Source organism: Corvus hawaiiensis, chromosome 17, assembly GCF_020740725.1.
Source record: "Corvus hawaiiensis isolate bCorHaw1 chromosome 17, bCorHaw1.pri.cur, whole genome shotgun sequence".
Lineage (NCBI taxonomy): Eukaryota > Metazoa > Chordata > Aves > Passeriformes > Corvidae > Corvus > Corvus hawaiiensis.
Genome location: NC_063229.1, coordinates 9,859,359 through 9,874,904, shown reverse-complemented (window position 1 = coordinate 9,874,904; position 15,546 = coordinate 9,859,359). Strand labels below are relative to the sequence as shown.

The 15,546-nt window shown below is 60.8% G+C and overlaps 2 protein-coding genes across 2 annotated transcripts; one reads left to right on the top strand and one right to left on the bottom strand.

Annotated features, from left to right (window-relative positions):
* Nucleotides 1–3,100: 3,100 nt before the first annotated feature.
* On the top strand, nt 3,101–4,495 carry LOC125334991 (ammonium transporter Rh type B-like). Its single transcript, XM_048322228.1, has one exon. It carries the CDS (start codon nt 3,101–3,103, stop codon nt 4,493–4,495), a length of 1,395 nt encoding a protein of 464 aa, XP_048178185.1.
* A 4,917-nt stretch (nt 4,496–9,412) lies between these two features.
* Nucleotides 9,413–14,934, bottom strand: C17H20orf204 (chromosome 17 C20orf204 homolog). Its single transcript, XM_048322319.1, has 5 exons — nt 14,887–14,934; nt 11,825–11,959; nt 11,527–11,589; nt 11,269–11,421; nt 9,413–10,377 (listed from the first exon to the last, which is right to left on the bottom strand). The coding sequence occupies exons 1-5, from the start codon at nt 14,887–14,889 to the stop codon at nt 10,219–10,221; spliced, it is 513 nt and encodes a 170-aa protein (XP_048178276.1). The 5' UTR covers nt 14,890–14,934; the 3' UTR covers nt 9,413–10,218.
* Nucleotides 14,935–15,546: the final 612 nt, after the last annotated feature.

The following is a 15,546-nucleotide window of genomic DNA, read 5'->3' as shown; positions in this document are numbered from 1 at the left end:
GACTGGCTGCTGCCAGCATATATTGGCTCGGATCTGTCAGATCCTGTTGCCTTATATGACCCTCGGTTAATTCAGCTTTTCTTTGTATCCAGCCCTCAGCGGGGAACTCCTCCAGCAGTCCCAGCGTGGATCCTGCTAAAATGGTTCCCCAGTCCTCCTGCCATAAAACAACTGCCCTCCCCCAGTGAAGGGGGGATGTGGGGGGTGGAATTCAATGCTCCCCTCCCTCCCCACTGCCCAGGCCCTTGCCAGATGCTTCCTCCATCCCTTCTCCTTTGGTGCCAAGAGAAAACTTGGTGTGCCTGGAAAATGTTACTGGAGGGATTGGACCTTCTCCCCACAGAGACCGTGGCATCCCGATGGTGCACCCTGCACTGTAGGGTTAATCATTCGCTGCCTTCAGGGGTGCTCGAGGGCTGGGGGGGGACTTTCACCTTTCCAGCGACCTCTTGGAATTTCAACCTTCTTTTATGGGTGCCATAAAGGTTATTTTTTAATCTGCGTCCCAGCAGAGTTTCCTCCCTCTCAGCTGTGGGGTCTTCAGCCTGGGGAGCACTTAGGCATCACGCTTTTTGTGCCTCATCTGGTTTGGGAAGTGGAAAGGCTCACAGGATGGACTTTTCCCAAGGGAAGGGGGTGGTGGTACCCAACAGCTCATCAAAGGAATGTGGTGTTGGTTGGCCCTGTGGATGTGGCAGAGCTGAGGGTGCTGCTGGTAGGGAAGTGAGGGGCTGTGGGTCACAGGGAATCCCAGGAGCCCAGAGAAACATCCCAAATCCCCAAGTGCTGCCAGAGCAATATTTCCAGGTGGAAAAAGATCATGTGTCCAAGGACATCCTGCTAAGCCTGCAACTCCCTCTTGCCCACTGACCGAGCCCTGCCACCCCCTCAAACACCCCATCCCCAAGCACCGAGTCCGGCAGCCCAGCCCTGCACAGGAGCTTCCCTGTGTGTCCCCCCAGCATCTCCTGACCCTGCAGAGTCCAGCAAGGGACCCCAGCCTCCTGGTGCCCCACACTTCTGCCCCTTGCCAGAGAAGATGGCCAGATCCAGGAGAGCATTTATATCCCAAATCTCCCCATGTGCTGCTTGTCCTCTCCAGCAGATCTGGCAGTGTTGGGATGCTCCAGGAGGATGCATCCCTCCGGCATCTTCCTCCTCCTCCTTGCAGGAGGCACTGTGCCATAACCTTGAAATCTTCCAAGCACTCTGTTTCTTAAAAGACCTGTTTCATAGCTTTTCTCTTCAGCGTTTGATTTAACCACACCTTTAAAAGACCCCAAACCAAAGTGGGAAGAGGCAGGCTGAGATGCTGTGGGGAGCAGGAGAGGAGCAAACAGGCAGCACCCACCACTGGCCACACCAAGAGGAGCCCAAATCCTGCTGATCCAGAGCCAAAATGCTTCCTCAGCTCTCTAAGAGCAGCCCAGCTCCTCCATCCCAGGAGCACAACCTGCTCCAAGCATCTCTGCTTGTATCTCACCCACAGTCAACCAAAGAAGTTTCACTGCACCAGGCTGGCTCCATGAAAATCCCCTTGATGGGCTGGCATGGTGTGCGAAGAGTCACAGGCGAGGAGTTGGGGGCTGAAATCCCCTTGTTTGCCTTTTTTACACCAGCAAGGGGTGGGGGAGGCTTTGCCTGGGTCCCTTTGTCCCTCATGTCACCTCATGTCACTGCCTGGTGGAGCTGGGAGCCAGCACCAGCCACGGGAGGCAGGTCAGGCTGTGCCCCTGTGTGGGCAGAGGCAGGAGCAATAGGGGCATCCTGCCTCCTCACCCCATCCCATCCCATCCCATCCCATCCCCAGCCACCCCAGGGATACCAGAGAGAGCCGAATGGCACCGTGAAGACCCCAGCCGCACATTTCCTTGGGTGAGGGATCCCCATTGGAGCATCCATTGCCATTAGCATCACCAGCCGTGCAGCAGGGACATGTTAGGGGCAGACAAAGCATCCCGACTCCCATCCCAAAACCCCCACTGCTCCCACCACCCCTCTGTTGCCGTTGGCCATGGCTTGGGTGCAACACAACCCCTCCTCACCCGTCAAAGGCACTGCCTTCAAAGCACAACCTCCTCCTCTCTGTTGCCCCCATTTCCAGCATCTTTGGGTTGAAAAATGGCCGGGGAGGGTTTGGCAGAGGAGCCTCGCACAGATTATTCAACAATTGTTTCCCATTTTGCGCCCTCGCCTGCCTCATCCTCCAGTAACAATGACGAAGAGCGGCGCGGAGCCAGCGCCCGCGGCAGGGGTGTTGAGATCAGGGACAGCACAAAAATATCTCCTCTCTGGAACAAATATTTACCAACCCTTCTGCCTTTTGTTCTTGTGGTTCTCATATATTTTTTTTTTAATTTTTTTTTTCCAGACATTCACTGGCAAAATGTCACACTAAGCAGCAACCCAGAAACTTCGGGGTAGCTGCTTGGCTGCTCTGGTCTTTGTTTTTCTCGCGCGCTAATTGTTAATGAATTTCCAGCCATTTAAGCCAATGCAAACCTGTGAGAAAAGGATCTTTTCAACCCTGACTTTGGAGCTTTATGGTGCTTCTCAAAATCCAAGTGGTGGATGAGGAAAACGTGCATCATCCCACAGAATGGGATGGCGGCAGTGCCAGAGCCAACCTGGAGAGGGATGTGGAAGAGCCAGACCGGGAGCTGGGGTTGTCTGAGCTGCCAGCATCATTTCAGGGTTGCAGCAGGGAGGTCCCTGTTCCTGGATGGGGATAAGTTAAATGGGGGTGAGTGCCATGGTACTGCCATCCCTGGCCAGCTCCTCACCAAACTCCTTCTCCCTTGTCTGCCCCACCTCAGGTTTTTCTTGTTTCCCTTCAAAATCATAATGCCCCTCATGTCCACTTTTATAGTGGCCAAACAAGAACATGTGGCTATTTTATGGGTGTTGTGTTTAAAGAAGGGAGGGGCAAACCCCTCCTCTTCTGGCACATGAACTTAGATCTTTGGTTAAAAGTTAACCATGGCCATAAAACCCCCGATGTAGGAGCAAGCAGAGCTCACCCCAGAAGTGCTGCTGGGCTGTCATCTTACACCAGTGCCTTGCTGACCACTGGCCACCATCCCCTCCTGCCCACTCCCGGATGGCCGTGCCACCCTCCACCCATTCCCGTCGCCTCCTGCCCCTCTTCCTGGGGCTTTTCCAGGGTGCCCTGCTCCTCTTCTTTGCCCTCTTTGTCACCTATGATGAGGCTTCAGCGCAGGCGGAGGATACCAACTTGGTGGCCAACCAGGTCTACAGCACCTTCCCCTTCTTCCAGGATATCCAGGTGATGCTGGTGGTGGGGCTGGGACTCCTGCTGACCTTCCTGCCCCGCTACGGGTTCAGTGCCCTCACCCACAACTTCCTCCTGCTCATCTTCTCCGTGCAGTGGGCACTGGTGCTGCAGGGCCTGCTCCACCACTTCCACCACGGCCAGATCCACCTGGACCTCCACAAACTCCTCATCTCTGAGTTCGCTGCTGTGACAGTGCTCATCTCCGTGGGGGCCATCCTGGGGAGGGCCAGCCCCTGCCAGCTGCTCGTCATGGCCATCTGTGAAATCCCCATCTACCTCACCAGCGAGTGGGTCATTGTCACCTGTCTGGGTGTCCAGGATGTGGGTGGCACCATCACGATCCACGTCTTCTCCTGCTATTTTGGCCTCGGTGTCTCCAAGGGTCTGTTCAGGGCAACGCAGCAGCCATTGCACCCCAAGGAGACCCCAACATCCCGCTCTGATCTCATGTCCCTGGTGGGGACACTCATCCTCTGGGTTTTCTGGCCCAGCTTCGTGGCTGTCCTCTGCCAGCCGGGCAATGCCCAGCACCGCGCCATCCTGAACACCCTCCTGGCCATGAATGCCAGCGCCATAACCACTGTTGTGGCCTCCAGCCTGCTGGAGAGGGACGGCAGGCTCAGCCCCGGCCACCTGCAGAACGGCAGCCTGGCCGGCGGGGTGGCCATCGGCGTGGTGGCCGACATGTCCATGCCACCAGTGGCCGCTCTTGCCCTCGGCAGCCTCTCGGCCGTGGTGTGTGTCCTCGGCTTCAGGTTCCTCGCCCCGCTCCTGGGGAGGAAGCTCACATTCCACGACCAGTGCGGCATCCACAACCTCCACGGCTTGCCCGGCATCCTCGGCGCCGCAGCCAGCGTCGTGGCCGTCCTGGTGGCGTCCAAGGACACCTCCGGGTCCCACTCCTTTCAGCTGTCCCCCGTTGGGGGCAATGCCAGCGAGGTGGTGGAGGGACAGTGGAGGGGCCGCGGGGGGGGCGGGCAGGCGCTGTGCCAGGCAGCGGGGCTGGCGGTGGCCGTCGGTGCCTCGCTGCTCGCCGGGCTGCTCACCGGTGCCGCCCTCCGGCTGCCCTGCCTGGCCCGGCCGCCCGAGCGGCTCTGCTTCGATGATTCGCTGTATTTTAAGATCCAGGATCAGGCTGAGAGCCCGGGGCCAGACAGCAGCGCTGAGGAAGGAGCCCTGGCTCTGAAGGAGCAGGTTTAGGCAGTGGCGTGCATGCAGCTGCAGGGAGGGCCAGGCAATGTCACCGGCAGGATCAGCAGGCAGGAGATGTTATCTGCACTCACTCCTGCGCCAGGCCTGGCTCTGGCTGCCGAGGATGCTGGAGAAGCTGGGCCAGCACCACAGCGCTGGTCCCCTCTCCGTCCTCCCACCCTGCAGCTGCAAACCTCCTGATGTACCCCAGTGTCTCCCAGCATCCGTTCATTCCCGGCAGCAGAGAAACAACCTCAGGATGTCTCCCCCGGGATGGTTAACAGCCCCCGACGAACCCAGATGGCTGCTCTGCAGGGCACCGGCTCCGGCTGCTTTGCTCTCAGTGAGCAGCATCATCCTCAGTGCCCACCCCGACCCTCAGCTCCAGATTCCCCTGCCCACAACGAGCAACACCTGGAGGGGGCTGCCAGCTCAGGCCACAGCTACAGGAAAGGAACTCAGCATCCACTGCTTGGAGTGTGGAACTGCAGCATCAGGGAGATGGCCTCAAGCAAAGGACTTTACAGGAACTTGATAACCTGAGCTGGGCAGTTCACCCTTCGGGAGAGTTTGTAAAGGGAAGCCCCAGCTCTTTTACCACTGGTGCAGCAATGAGGATGAAGCCCAAGCACGGCGAGGAGCCTCGGAGAGAGCCAGGATGCAGGAGGCACTCACAGCCCACAGCATCCTCGTCCCACCCCGAAGCTGGAGCTGGGAAAGCTGCGCCAGCATCCCAGGAAGAGCAGTGGCCCCATCCCATCCCACCACGGGCAGCGAGCCGCTTCCACCCTGCGGAGGACAAAGCTTGCGGTCCATGGCTGGCATGCGGCAAGCTGGGAGCGCAGGGCCGCATCCTGCCCGGAGAGCGAGGGCTGTGATTCACATCCCCCCTGCCATGAATCACCGCTGCCCCTGCGCCCCCTCGGATCCCGCTGCTGCCGAGACAATGCGGGCGATGCTCGCGGCCTCCCAAGGGGGTCGAGGCCACCGAGCCCCCCAGCGCTGGCTGCAGGAGTGGGGGGCTGCCGGCGCGGTTGGGGGTCCCCAACCCTGAGCGGGTGGGAGAGGGGCTGGATCCCTTCCACCCGGTGCAGCCCCAGGCGGAGCCAACACCAAGAGGGAGAGAGGCTGGGGAATTCGCCCTCCAATAATCACAAACAGGCTTGGAGGCCCGGGCGTGTTTGGTTAATTGTTAGAATAAAATACTGCCGAGCTCTGACAAAGAAATCCTGCCCCGCAGCCCGGCGCGGCCGAACAATGGGCCCCGGCGCAGGATGCTGCGGGCCGAGCAGTGGGGCCAGGGGCCATGGGGGTGGGAGGCATCTTGGTTCCCCCTTCCCCAGCCGAGCCCCAGAAGCCCCCCGGCTTCTTGGCAGGTCGGTGTGGATGTACCCCGTGACAGTGTGGAGCCATCGGAGCGGGGACCGGCGGGGCCCCTCCCCACTGCTGGGTGAGGGCACCCGCCGGAGCCGGCACCCGCCCGGGGAGCCGCGATAACACCGGGGCCGGGTCGGCAGCACCCAGGCCCCGTGAAAGCCGTCACCCCAGGCTCGGTGGCTGCCCCCGTGTCGAGGCCTGCTGGCTCCAATGCCAGCCCCGGCACGGGGAGAACGGGGCACGGGGACAGCGGCACCAGGGCCTGCAGCCATCCCGTCGCAGGCACAGGCGTGTGCACACCTGGAATCACACACACGTGTGTGCACAGCCCTGCACACACTCGGAACACCCCAGGCATGTGCCCAGAGACACAGGTACACTCACACAGGTACACACACACACACATGTGACGCACGGACACATCCATGCCCACACATCCCAGCACACACTCACACCCACATGCAGGCACAGCCCCGAGGCTGCGAACCTCTTGCTGTCGGAGACAGTGGAGCAGGCAGAGCCACTTTCCAGCATCTCCCAGCCCTTCCCAGTGAGGATGAGGACGCAGGCTCCCGCTGAGCAGCCCGCGGCACCCAGTAGGGGAGCGAGCGATGAGGGCGCAGGAAGGGAGCACACCCGGAGCTGGGCCCGGGCACACCCCTCCTCCCGGCTGGCATGTCCTGGCACGGGCACCCCGGCACGCCGCAGCACAATCTGGTCGGCAGATGCTCCAAAACCAGCAAGAGGCTCAAGAAATGATGGGGGTTCAGCGTTTTCCCACTGCCCAGAGGGGCTCAGGCGCCCCGTGACCCATGGCCAGGGGTGCTGGGACCCACCTGGGTCGTGGCTCAGCTCCATCAGCCCCAGTCCCGGCCATCCCTCTTCCCTGGGACCCGCTGTTCTGCCTCTGGGTGTGCTGCCCAGTGCTCCCCGCTCCTCCAAACCAGTCACTCTCCAAAGGATGGAGCAGTCAGATATTTCACAGAGCCTCCAGCGTTTATCACACTGTAAATCTGGGCTTTCAGCAGCTTCATGAAGCTTCAGGGAGATGGGAGAGAACAAAACACTGCTCTCCTCCAACAGACACAGCCTGCATGTGCCAGGACTGCCAGGACCGCTGCAAAGGGAGTGAGGATTGAAGCAGGGGGCTTATGTGGGCAAGGGTCCCCTGGAGCCAAGGGGACTGCTGGCACCCCAAGATAGTGACGGCTCAGGGACAGCTGCCTTTCAGTGGGACAGTGGTGGTGAGGAGGGCTGAAATGTGCCTCTGTGGAATCACAGAAGCCCCTGTCCCCCAGGATGGTCCCCAGGCATGTTCCCCCAGTGTGGACCTCTGGCAAAGCTCCCCAAGTGCAGTCCCTGGGCACGGTACCCTGTTGTGGACCCGCAGCACAGCACCAGGGCATTGCACCCCTCTGTGGGCCTCAGGCACAGTACCCCACTGATCCCCCGGCACTGTCCCCCAGACACTGCCCCTGGATTCTGCTGCTGCCTCCGAGCTCAGCCCCAAGCTGGGCTGGGATGCAGCCCACTGGTCCTGGCAAGGAGCACCACCCCCCATCCTCGCCCCTATCCCTGTCCCCGCAGCCCCTCCACCAACCCCTATCTCCCAGCGGGACCCCGCTGTGATTGCAAAACAAGCGGGGAGGGGAGGAAGCCGAGATTGTGCTGCTCGCACAGCGCTCGGATGCATCTGGCAAAGCGACGCCGGCGGCACAGGGCACAAGGCGGGGGTGCGGGCACGGCCCTGCACCCCTTCAGCTCTAACACCCTTGTGCAGCCTTTGCCACGTCCCCGCAGCCCCAGTGTGCAGGGGCTTGCACAAGGGCACGCAGGGACCCCGGGCGAGGCGGGGGCTGGCTGGGCGCTGAGCTGCTGCCAAGTGCCTGGCACAGCACGGGGGCACTGGGGGGGCCATGGCAGCGGCTGGAGCCACATCAGAGCGGCCCCCCCAGAGCAGCCGGGAGCGTGCGGTGCTGCCCTCGAAGGAAATGCGCTCACTCCCATGTGCTGCACACTTGGGTTCGCCTCGCTGCTATTTTTATTTGACTTTTCAGGGCCTGTTTCCTTTTTCCGGCTGTTTTTGCTGTGATTCCACCACCACTTCGACCTCGTTTTTCCCCCTCCCTCCCGGTTGCTTCTTCCTTCACTCTTTCTTTCCTTTCCATGCACTCATTCCCACTGCCGCACCAGGTTCCCAGCTCGGCAGCAGCTGCCTGTGAGGGAAGGGTAGTAAAGGGAGGTGGTTTTTGCTTTGGTTTATCTGGGAAGGTGCTGACAGGTCACTGGAAGAGGGGACTTTGCTCCAGCCTTGATAAAGAAAAAGGCTGTGAGTCACCCTGTCCCAAGCCACCGTCCCAATCCTGTTGGTGCAGGAGCTATCAGGTCCTGCCGTGGCCCCCAGCCTCATCCATGGGATATCAAGCATCAAGAGGGCTATTTTGGGATGCCAGCAGGCTGTGGAGGGACGGTGGTTGGGATAAGGGAGGGAGAATAAGAAAAAAACTAGGAATTAAACCAGTGCAAAACCTCTTGTGGAGGCAGAGAAAGGGCAGTGCTCGCTCCCGAGGAGGAGGACGGAGCTGAGAGGAAGAAGCCCAGGCACTAAGGGGCCAGCCGGGGAGGAGCACGGCACCGGGAGGCTGCTGGCATTGGGATGTGCCGAGCTGGAGCTCCCTGGATGGCTCCTGCTGCCAACCTGCCCCATGCCAGGCAGACAGCACCTTCCAGGGACCCCACAAGAGCAGCATTCCCAGGCTGCACCCCCCTGCTCTCACCCCCCAAACAGGGTCCCTGTCCTGCCCCACCAGTCAAGGGGTCCTGCCTGCACCCTGCCACACCTGGAGACTCCGACGTGTCCAGGGCAGGGAGGGCTCTCTCCCACCCACTCCTGGCTGTACGGCCCTTCCAGCTCCTTCCAGCCCAGTTCCCAGACGCAGGGGATGGGCAACGACCCCTAAGCATTCCCTGATTTCCCCTCCCTGAATCCCCCCTGCCCAGCCGGATGTTTGAACCACACAGAAACCCCCAGGGAAAGCCGCTCCCCATCTCCTCCAGGGCACAGGGGTGGGTGTCCCACTCACCGGCAGCGCTCATTGCCCCCCTGGCCACAGCCCTGCCCGGAGCGGGGACGAGGGCCGGCGATGCTGGTGTGGCCATGGGAACACACGGCTCCGCTCAGCGCTCACAGCCCACTGCTGCCATCTCGTGTCCTCCAGAGCCATCCCCGCGCAGGGCTGTCCCCGCTCAGTGCTGGGACAGCGTCCACACGGGCGGAGCCGGGCTGGGGAAACTGAGGCAGGGCCACACTGCAGGCCTTCCTGGCTGTTGCTCCAGGGGAAATGGCCTCCCAAGAAAGCAGCTCCTGTCTTCCACTGCCCACACACCAGGGATGCAAGTCCAGTGAGCAGAGGCAGGATGACATGGTGCCGTCCACTGCTGTAGGCTCCTGCCTGGCCTTCCATGGGCCCAGCGCCATGCCCAGACCCTGCACTGTGCCAGCTCCATCCACAAGAGCCCTTGGATCACCAGATAAAGCATCCAAAGTACTTCCAGGGAAGGAGAGGTTTTATTTATGGCTTCCCAGAGACTGTTTGCCACCCAACAGAGCAGTGGAGGCCACAGACAGGGTGCTGGCAGGGCACAGTGACAAGGGAGGATGCCCTTCACCTCACCTCACACCCCACCATTCCCTTCCTGCTGGGGCACCCACAGTGCCAAGCAGCCGGGCCCCTCCACAGTGCTGCCCGTCACCGAGGCTGAGCCTGGCCTCGAGACCCTGCACCTGCCTGGGATTTTTTGGTACTGGAACTCCCCAGGCTTCCCCATGTGCCCAGTGATGCACCCTGACTTCCCTGTCCACTGTGGGTGCATATCCCAGCAGTGCCTCAGGGACACCTGTCCCCATCCACAGCCCAAACACCCTCAGAGCCTTGCAGATGGACTGTGGTCCCACTTCCAGCAGAGCCCCCGGAGCCATGGCCCCACCTGTCCTCTTTCTGCCCCAAAACACACCCATTGTCCCCAAAAGAGCAGCAGGTGCTGCAGGGCCAGAAGCAAGGCAGAATCCACCCCTCACCTTCTATTTTCAGTTCTTCCCCTTCTTCTTCCCAGTGTTTCTGGTGTTCCAGCTTTCTGTCACACCCATCCCACAGCAAACCACCCTGCCAGCCCCAACCACGGGTGGTGGATCCGGCCCCTGGGCACCGCTTGGAGCAGAAGGATGAATTCAGCTGGGCACCTGCTGGCAGCAACCCCTCTGCCCTCAGGGCTGAGTTTGTCCCAGGTCCCCAGACAAGCCACTGGCAGCCCCGGTGCTGGAGCTGCACATCCCCCGGCGTGCGGCGAGGGCGTCCCTACGAGTCCCAGGGTGCTTGGCGGGGTGCGTGCAGGACATTGAGCTTCTCCCAGCAGGTCACCAGCCTCTCCGCCCTCCTGCCGATCTCCCGCAGCTGCTTCCTCCTGCGGCCGGGTCCTCCGCGCCGGGGCTGTGCCGGGGCCGTGTGTGGTGGGCTCTGCGCTCCATGTGGTGAGGGAAGGAGCAGAATTCCCCCCCCCCCCGCCCCGCATCACAGAGATGTTAGTCAGGGGACAAAAGCCACCACGCGCAGGCTCTGCATGGCTGGGGTGGCCAAACTGCCTATAGCCATGGTAAGGATATGGTCTCAGGTCCCCAAGAGGACCCATGGATGGCTGTCCCTGTCTGAGCTGGCAGTGTGCACCCCACAGCACATCTATGGACACCAGATCAGGTCTCCAGAGCAGCAGCAGCTCCATTCCACACCAGCAGACCCCAGGCAGGGTTGTCCCCAGCCAATGTCCCCAGAAGTGGAAGGGAAGACAGTGCCAGCATTGTGCCAGGGTCAGGCAGAGCTGGGAGCTGGCACTTCACTGTCCTGGGGTTTGCCAGCTGGTTAATGAATTGCTGATGCTGCCATCAGGATCCTCCTGGATGGGGCCTCCTCGGCAGAGCCCCAGGGATGCCGAAGGAACCCAGACCAGCCCTTTGGAGAGAAATCCCAATTCTTGCTTATGAGCACCCAGGAGCAAGAGCCGGACTGGGTAAATGCACCCACAGCGTGAGCATCCCCCCAGGACAAGGCCCTGAGCTCCCATCAGCCCTCAGCTCCCATCGTGGCACAGGTGGAAAAACTCACTGGGGAGGTGGTGGTAAACCCCCCCGCCCCAGCCTATCCCACGCTGCCACAACTGAACTTCCCTCCCTGGTTATTCTAAAGCTCCCTGGCATGGATGTGCCATCAGCATCCCCCAGCTCCTGGAATGCTGCAGGCAGAGCCTGGAGACTCCTCACAGGCAGCCAGGAGAGCACAAAACAAGGCAAGGTCTGCCCACAGCCCTGGGAACTGGGAGCCACTGGGATGGCTGGGAAGTAGAGGGCTTCCTACCTTGCTGATTTTCCTGCAGTTCTCCCGGAGCACGATCTCAGTGTTCCTGGCCACCCTCCAGACTGCCAGCTCCTCAGGGCCCTGCAGGGTGCTGGCCCCCACCTCCCGCAGGGACATGCTGATGTTGTAGATGGACAGCAGGATCTTCTGGTCCTGCAGAGGAGAGAAGCACAGGACCCCGGGCAGTGGGGGAGGCTCCGTGGCTCCCTGAGGGCTCAGCCCATGTGATGCCCCAGCCCTGTGTCCCTCGGTGCTCACCTTGTCCGAACGACAAGCGGGCCCAGCCCTCCCGCTCCTGTACACCGACCCAGTCAGGTTCCTCTGGAGAAATAAAGCAAGAAGATCCAGCACCTCGCAGGATCGGTGCCTTCCACTTGGAGCAAGGATCCCCCATTTGAAAACAACCCCCTCCCCAGCACTGTTGGCAAAGCAGCCAGTTCCATATTAAAACCTCCAAGCTCATCCCTCCCCACATCCCACAGCAGGGCTGCATCCAGCCCAGCAGCATTCCCAGAGGCAGGGCTGGGCCCCCAGGCAGATCCCTGCCTTGGCTCACCAGGTTCTGGATCTCATGGAAGATGACAGCGCGGTACTGCCGGAGGATTTTGGCGATGCTGCACCTCCTGCCTCTGCTTAGCACAGCCACGAGCAGGAGCAGCAGAACAGCACAGGAGAGCACCCGGGGGAAAATCTGCCAGGGAAAGGCTCAGAGTCAGCTGGGGATTAAGGAATGTTCTGGGCTCTGCCTTCAACCCCCAGTGAGAAGCTCCATCAGACCTGAAGATGCAACACATGATGGAAGAGCCTCAACTGTCTCCTTTCCCAAAGAACATCCTTTCCAGATGAGCCATCTCACCTTGGGAAACTGCTCCAGCTTCAGCCCAGCTCAGCAGTGCTGCCCATGGCACACACAGAACTCTCCGGTGCCAGCAGCCAGGTTCTTAGCACAGAGCTGTGCCAGGGACCTGTGTCAGTCTACGGGGCTCATCCCTGAGCTCTCTGCCCCAGCAGGGTTCCAGTAGATCCCAAATTTGTGGCATTTCAAGGCCAGAAAACCTCAAGCACCAAAGCCCAAGGGGAGCAGGGAAGGATGTGCCAGGCTCCTTGGAGAGGAGCTGGAGGCAGGAGCTGCCTGGTCCCCACCAGCAATATCCACACCTCAGCCCAAATAGATCCAAGCACCCTCAAAGAATGCTCATCCCAGGCTCAGGCATCCTCACCACAAGCCAGACAGAAGCAGCACAAGCATCTGCTCTCACCAGCACATCCTAGCTCCCTCCAAGCCTCCTGGCTCCAAACCTTCCCAACAGCCCCGTGCTGGCCCCTGCAGAGCGGGGAACCCCAAGTGCTGACACCTGAGCTGGCAGAGGGGCACAGGGAGGGGGTGGATGGACCCTCTGAGGCAGGGATAAGTCCCAGGGCTTTGAAGAAAAGCCAGCACAAGCTCAAGTGACCAGGTTTGGGGATATTTGAGCAGCTCAGCAACAGCAGAGTGAGGATGGGGAGCTCAAAACTTGTGCCAGGAAAGGAGCCCAAACGCTCAACACGTCTCAGCAGTGGCACAGCACTGGGGCCCCATCCTGGCATTTCTGTCATTTCACATTTTCAGGAAAAGTCCCCCCAAAATCAACCCCCTCCCAAACAACCCCCATGCCGCAGGTGTCAGGTCTGGGCAGGCAGAAAGTAGTTCAGCTCCTTCCAACTATGCAACCCCTGCACCACAGCCAAAGCAGGAGCGAGGAGGAAGGGGCCGCAGCTCTGCCTGCAGACCACGCCTGCTGCTCCCCACCTCACTGCCTTCCCCACCACCTCTGCATTTGCTCCAAGAAGGCAGAAGGAAGAATTTCTCTCATTGAATTCCAAGCCCAGGGAGACTCCATCTGTCCTTCCCTTTGGTGAGAACCTGGGGGGTTTGTTTGCAAAATCCGCACCTTCTCTGTGCACCCTACTCAATGCTGAGTTGGACCTGGCTCCAAAAGGGTGAGGAAACGTTTTCAAACTCCCGTTGAGCTCCTGCAGCTCAACGGGAGTGATGGAGGCTTAACATGATGCAAAATCCAACAGTGCACAATTCTGGGAACACAAGGACACAACCATCATCTCGGAGCACAGGCATGTGCAAGGACATGAGCAAATCCTTGTATAACCAGTAGAAATCCCACTGGGCTCTTCAGCTTCCTTAATCACCACACATCTTCCAGCAGAGCTGTGCTGAGCTCTATCTGGGAGCTGGGAAGGGCAGGGAAGAGCCTCCTTGTGCAGCTGGCTTTGCTCCCTGCAAACCACTGAGAGATCTTGCCCCAGAGGTGATTCAGCAGAGAGCCGAGGGTACAATCCCCAGGGACATCAAAGGAGAGCACTGCTTCCATGAGGACACCCTGACCAAAGTCTAAGGGTTACTCTCCAGAAGCCTCCTCTGCCAGGAAGGCAAGGCCATGCAATTTTACCATGAAAATGGGAATTACTTCCCTGAAGTGGTTTATTAAACAACTGGGACCCACTTCCAGGAGAAAGCACACTATTTCCAGCATTCCAAGACAGCCAAGCTTGGGCTCAGTGCTCAGCCCGGGAGGAAGTGCAGAGTAGTCCAGGGAACAGCCAGGACAGGAGCTCAGCGGGTGCAGTAGGTGCTTCCCACCCCCACCATGGAAAGCAGGGAAGCAGCAGTGACAAGCGACGGATGCAGGGAGAGACCGAGGTGGCAAATCCTGCTCCTGACTTCTCCCCCTTCAGGACGGAGAACAAGTTCAGCAGCTGATTTAGGGTTATTCCTTCTCCCCTTGTCCCTATCCCACAGCAACAAGCTACAGGCAGGTGGCACGTCCCTTCCTAGGGGAGAGCTGGTAGTGAAGGAGCAGCCTGGAGAAGCGCGGGTGCAGGACAGGCACAGCTAATCTCATCCTCACTCTAATCCTCCAGCAAATACGAGGAGATAAGGGGAATCACCACTGTTGATAGAGCAGCTCCTGGTGGCACTCCTGCCAGTCCCAGCCAGCGGGGCAGCAAGGGGCAGTTCCTGCCGCCAGCCTGGGCCCACCGGGGTCACCAGGTCCTTCCAGCCAGATGGACCGTGTCCCCGACTCCCTCCTACCCAAAGGGGCCCTGCCACCACCCAGAGCCCCAAGGCAGGGACAGACCCTCCGTTCTCTCCCTCAGCCACATCCAAACCCCATTCCAGCCAGGTCTAAGCCTCATCCCAGACACAGCAGCCTGATCCCAGCTGGACCAACCTCCCCAGCCAGACCAGAGCCCCTTCCCCACGGAGCTCCGTCCCATCGCGACCCTCCTAAGAATCCAAGCCCCATTTGGACCCAGCTCAGCCCCGTTCCAGCTGCTGCAAGCCCTTTCCCAGCTGCTCCAGCCCCATGCCGACCAGTCCGAGCCCCTTGCTGGGCGGACCGGCCCCTCCCGCGGTCAGTCCAAGCCTCATTCCAGGAGAACCAGTCACCTCCCGACAGGTCCCAAGCCCCATCGCAGCTGCCGCAAGTCCCACCCTGGCCGAGCCGACCCCAACCCGGCAGTGCAGCGGGCTCCGGTCCATCGGTGGGGTCCCAGGGAGGGGTGTCCCGGAGAAGAGGAAGGGGGTCCCGGGGAGAAGGGGTGTCCCGGCGCACTCACCATGGAGCCCCGCGGGCGCGGCCCCTGCGGCGGCCCCGGGGAGCCCGGTCCGGCCCCGTCCCGCTGCGCCGGGGCCCGCGGTTTGAACTTGGCTCCACGGTGGGAGGGGACGGGCCCGGCCGCCGCGGGGGGGACGGGACACGGCACCGCCGCTGGCCCAGCCCCGGCCCCCGCGGGGGAGGCCGCCCCGGCCCCCCCGGCCACCGCCGGAGCGCAGAGAGGAGCGGGTCGTGCCGGGTCCTGCTCCCGGGGGGCAGCCGGGCAGGGGGGGAGAGGGTCCCCCTGCCCCGGAGGGGCCGGCAGAGGCAGCACCCCCTGCTCGCACCCACCCTGGGATCCCAACCCACGCGCGTCCCTCTTCCGAGGCTGCACACTGTGCTGCAAACCCCCGCAGTTTCGATTTCTGTTGGCGTTGGGGCGATTGTTTCACTCTGGATTCACAGACGGCAGTGGGAGAACACTCACGATCACACCAGCCCATGGCAAAAGTGACTGTCCAGGGTGAGACCCGCAAAATATCAATACAAGAAGTGTCCCCGTGCTTCCAACCAAAGCCGTCTCCTCCTTCCCCTCTACACTGTGTACCTCACCCCCAGCTCAGGCACAGAAATCGCCCTGATTCAATTTCTATCAATTTTGGGAAAAACCAAACTGACAGCA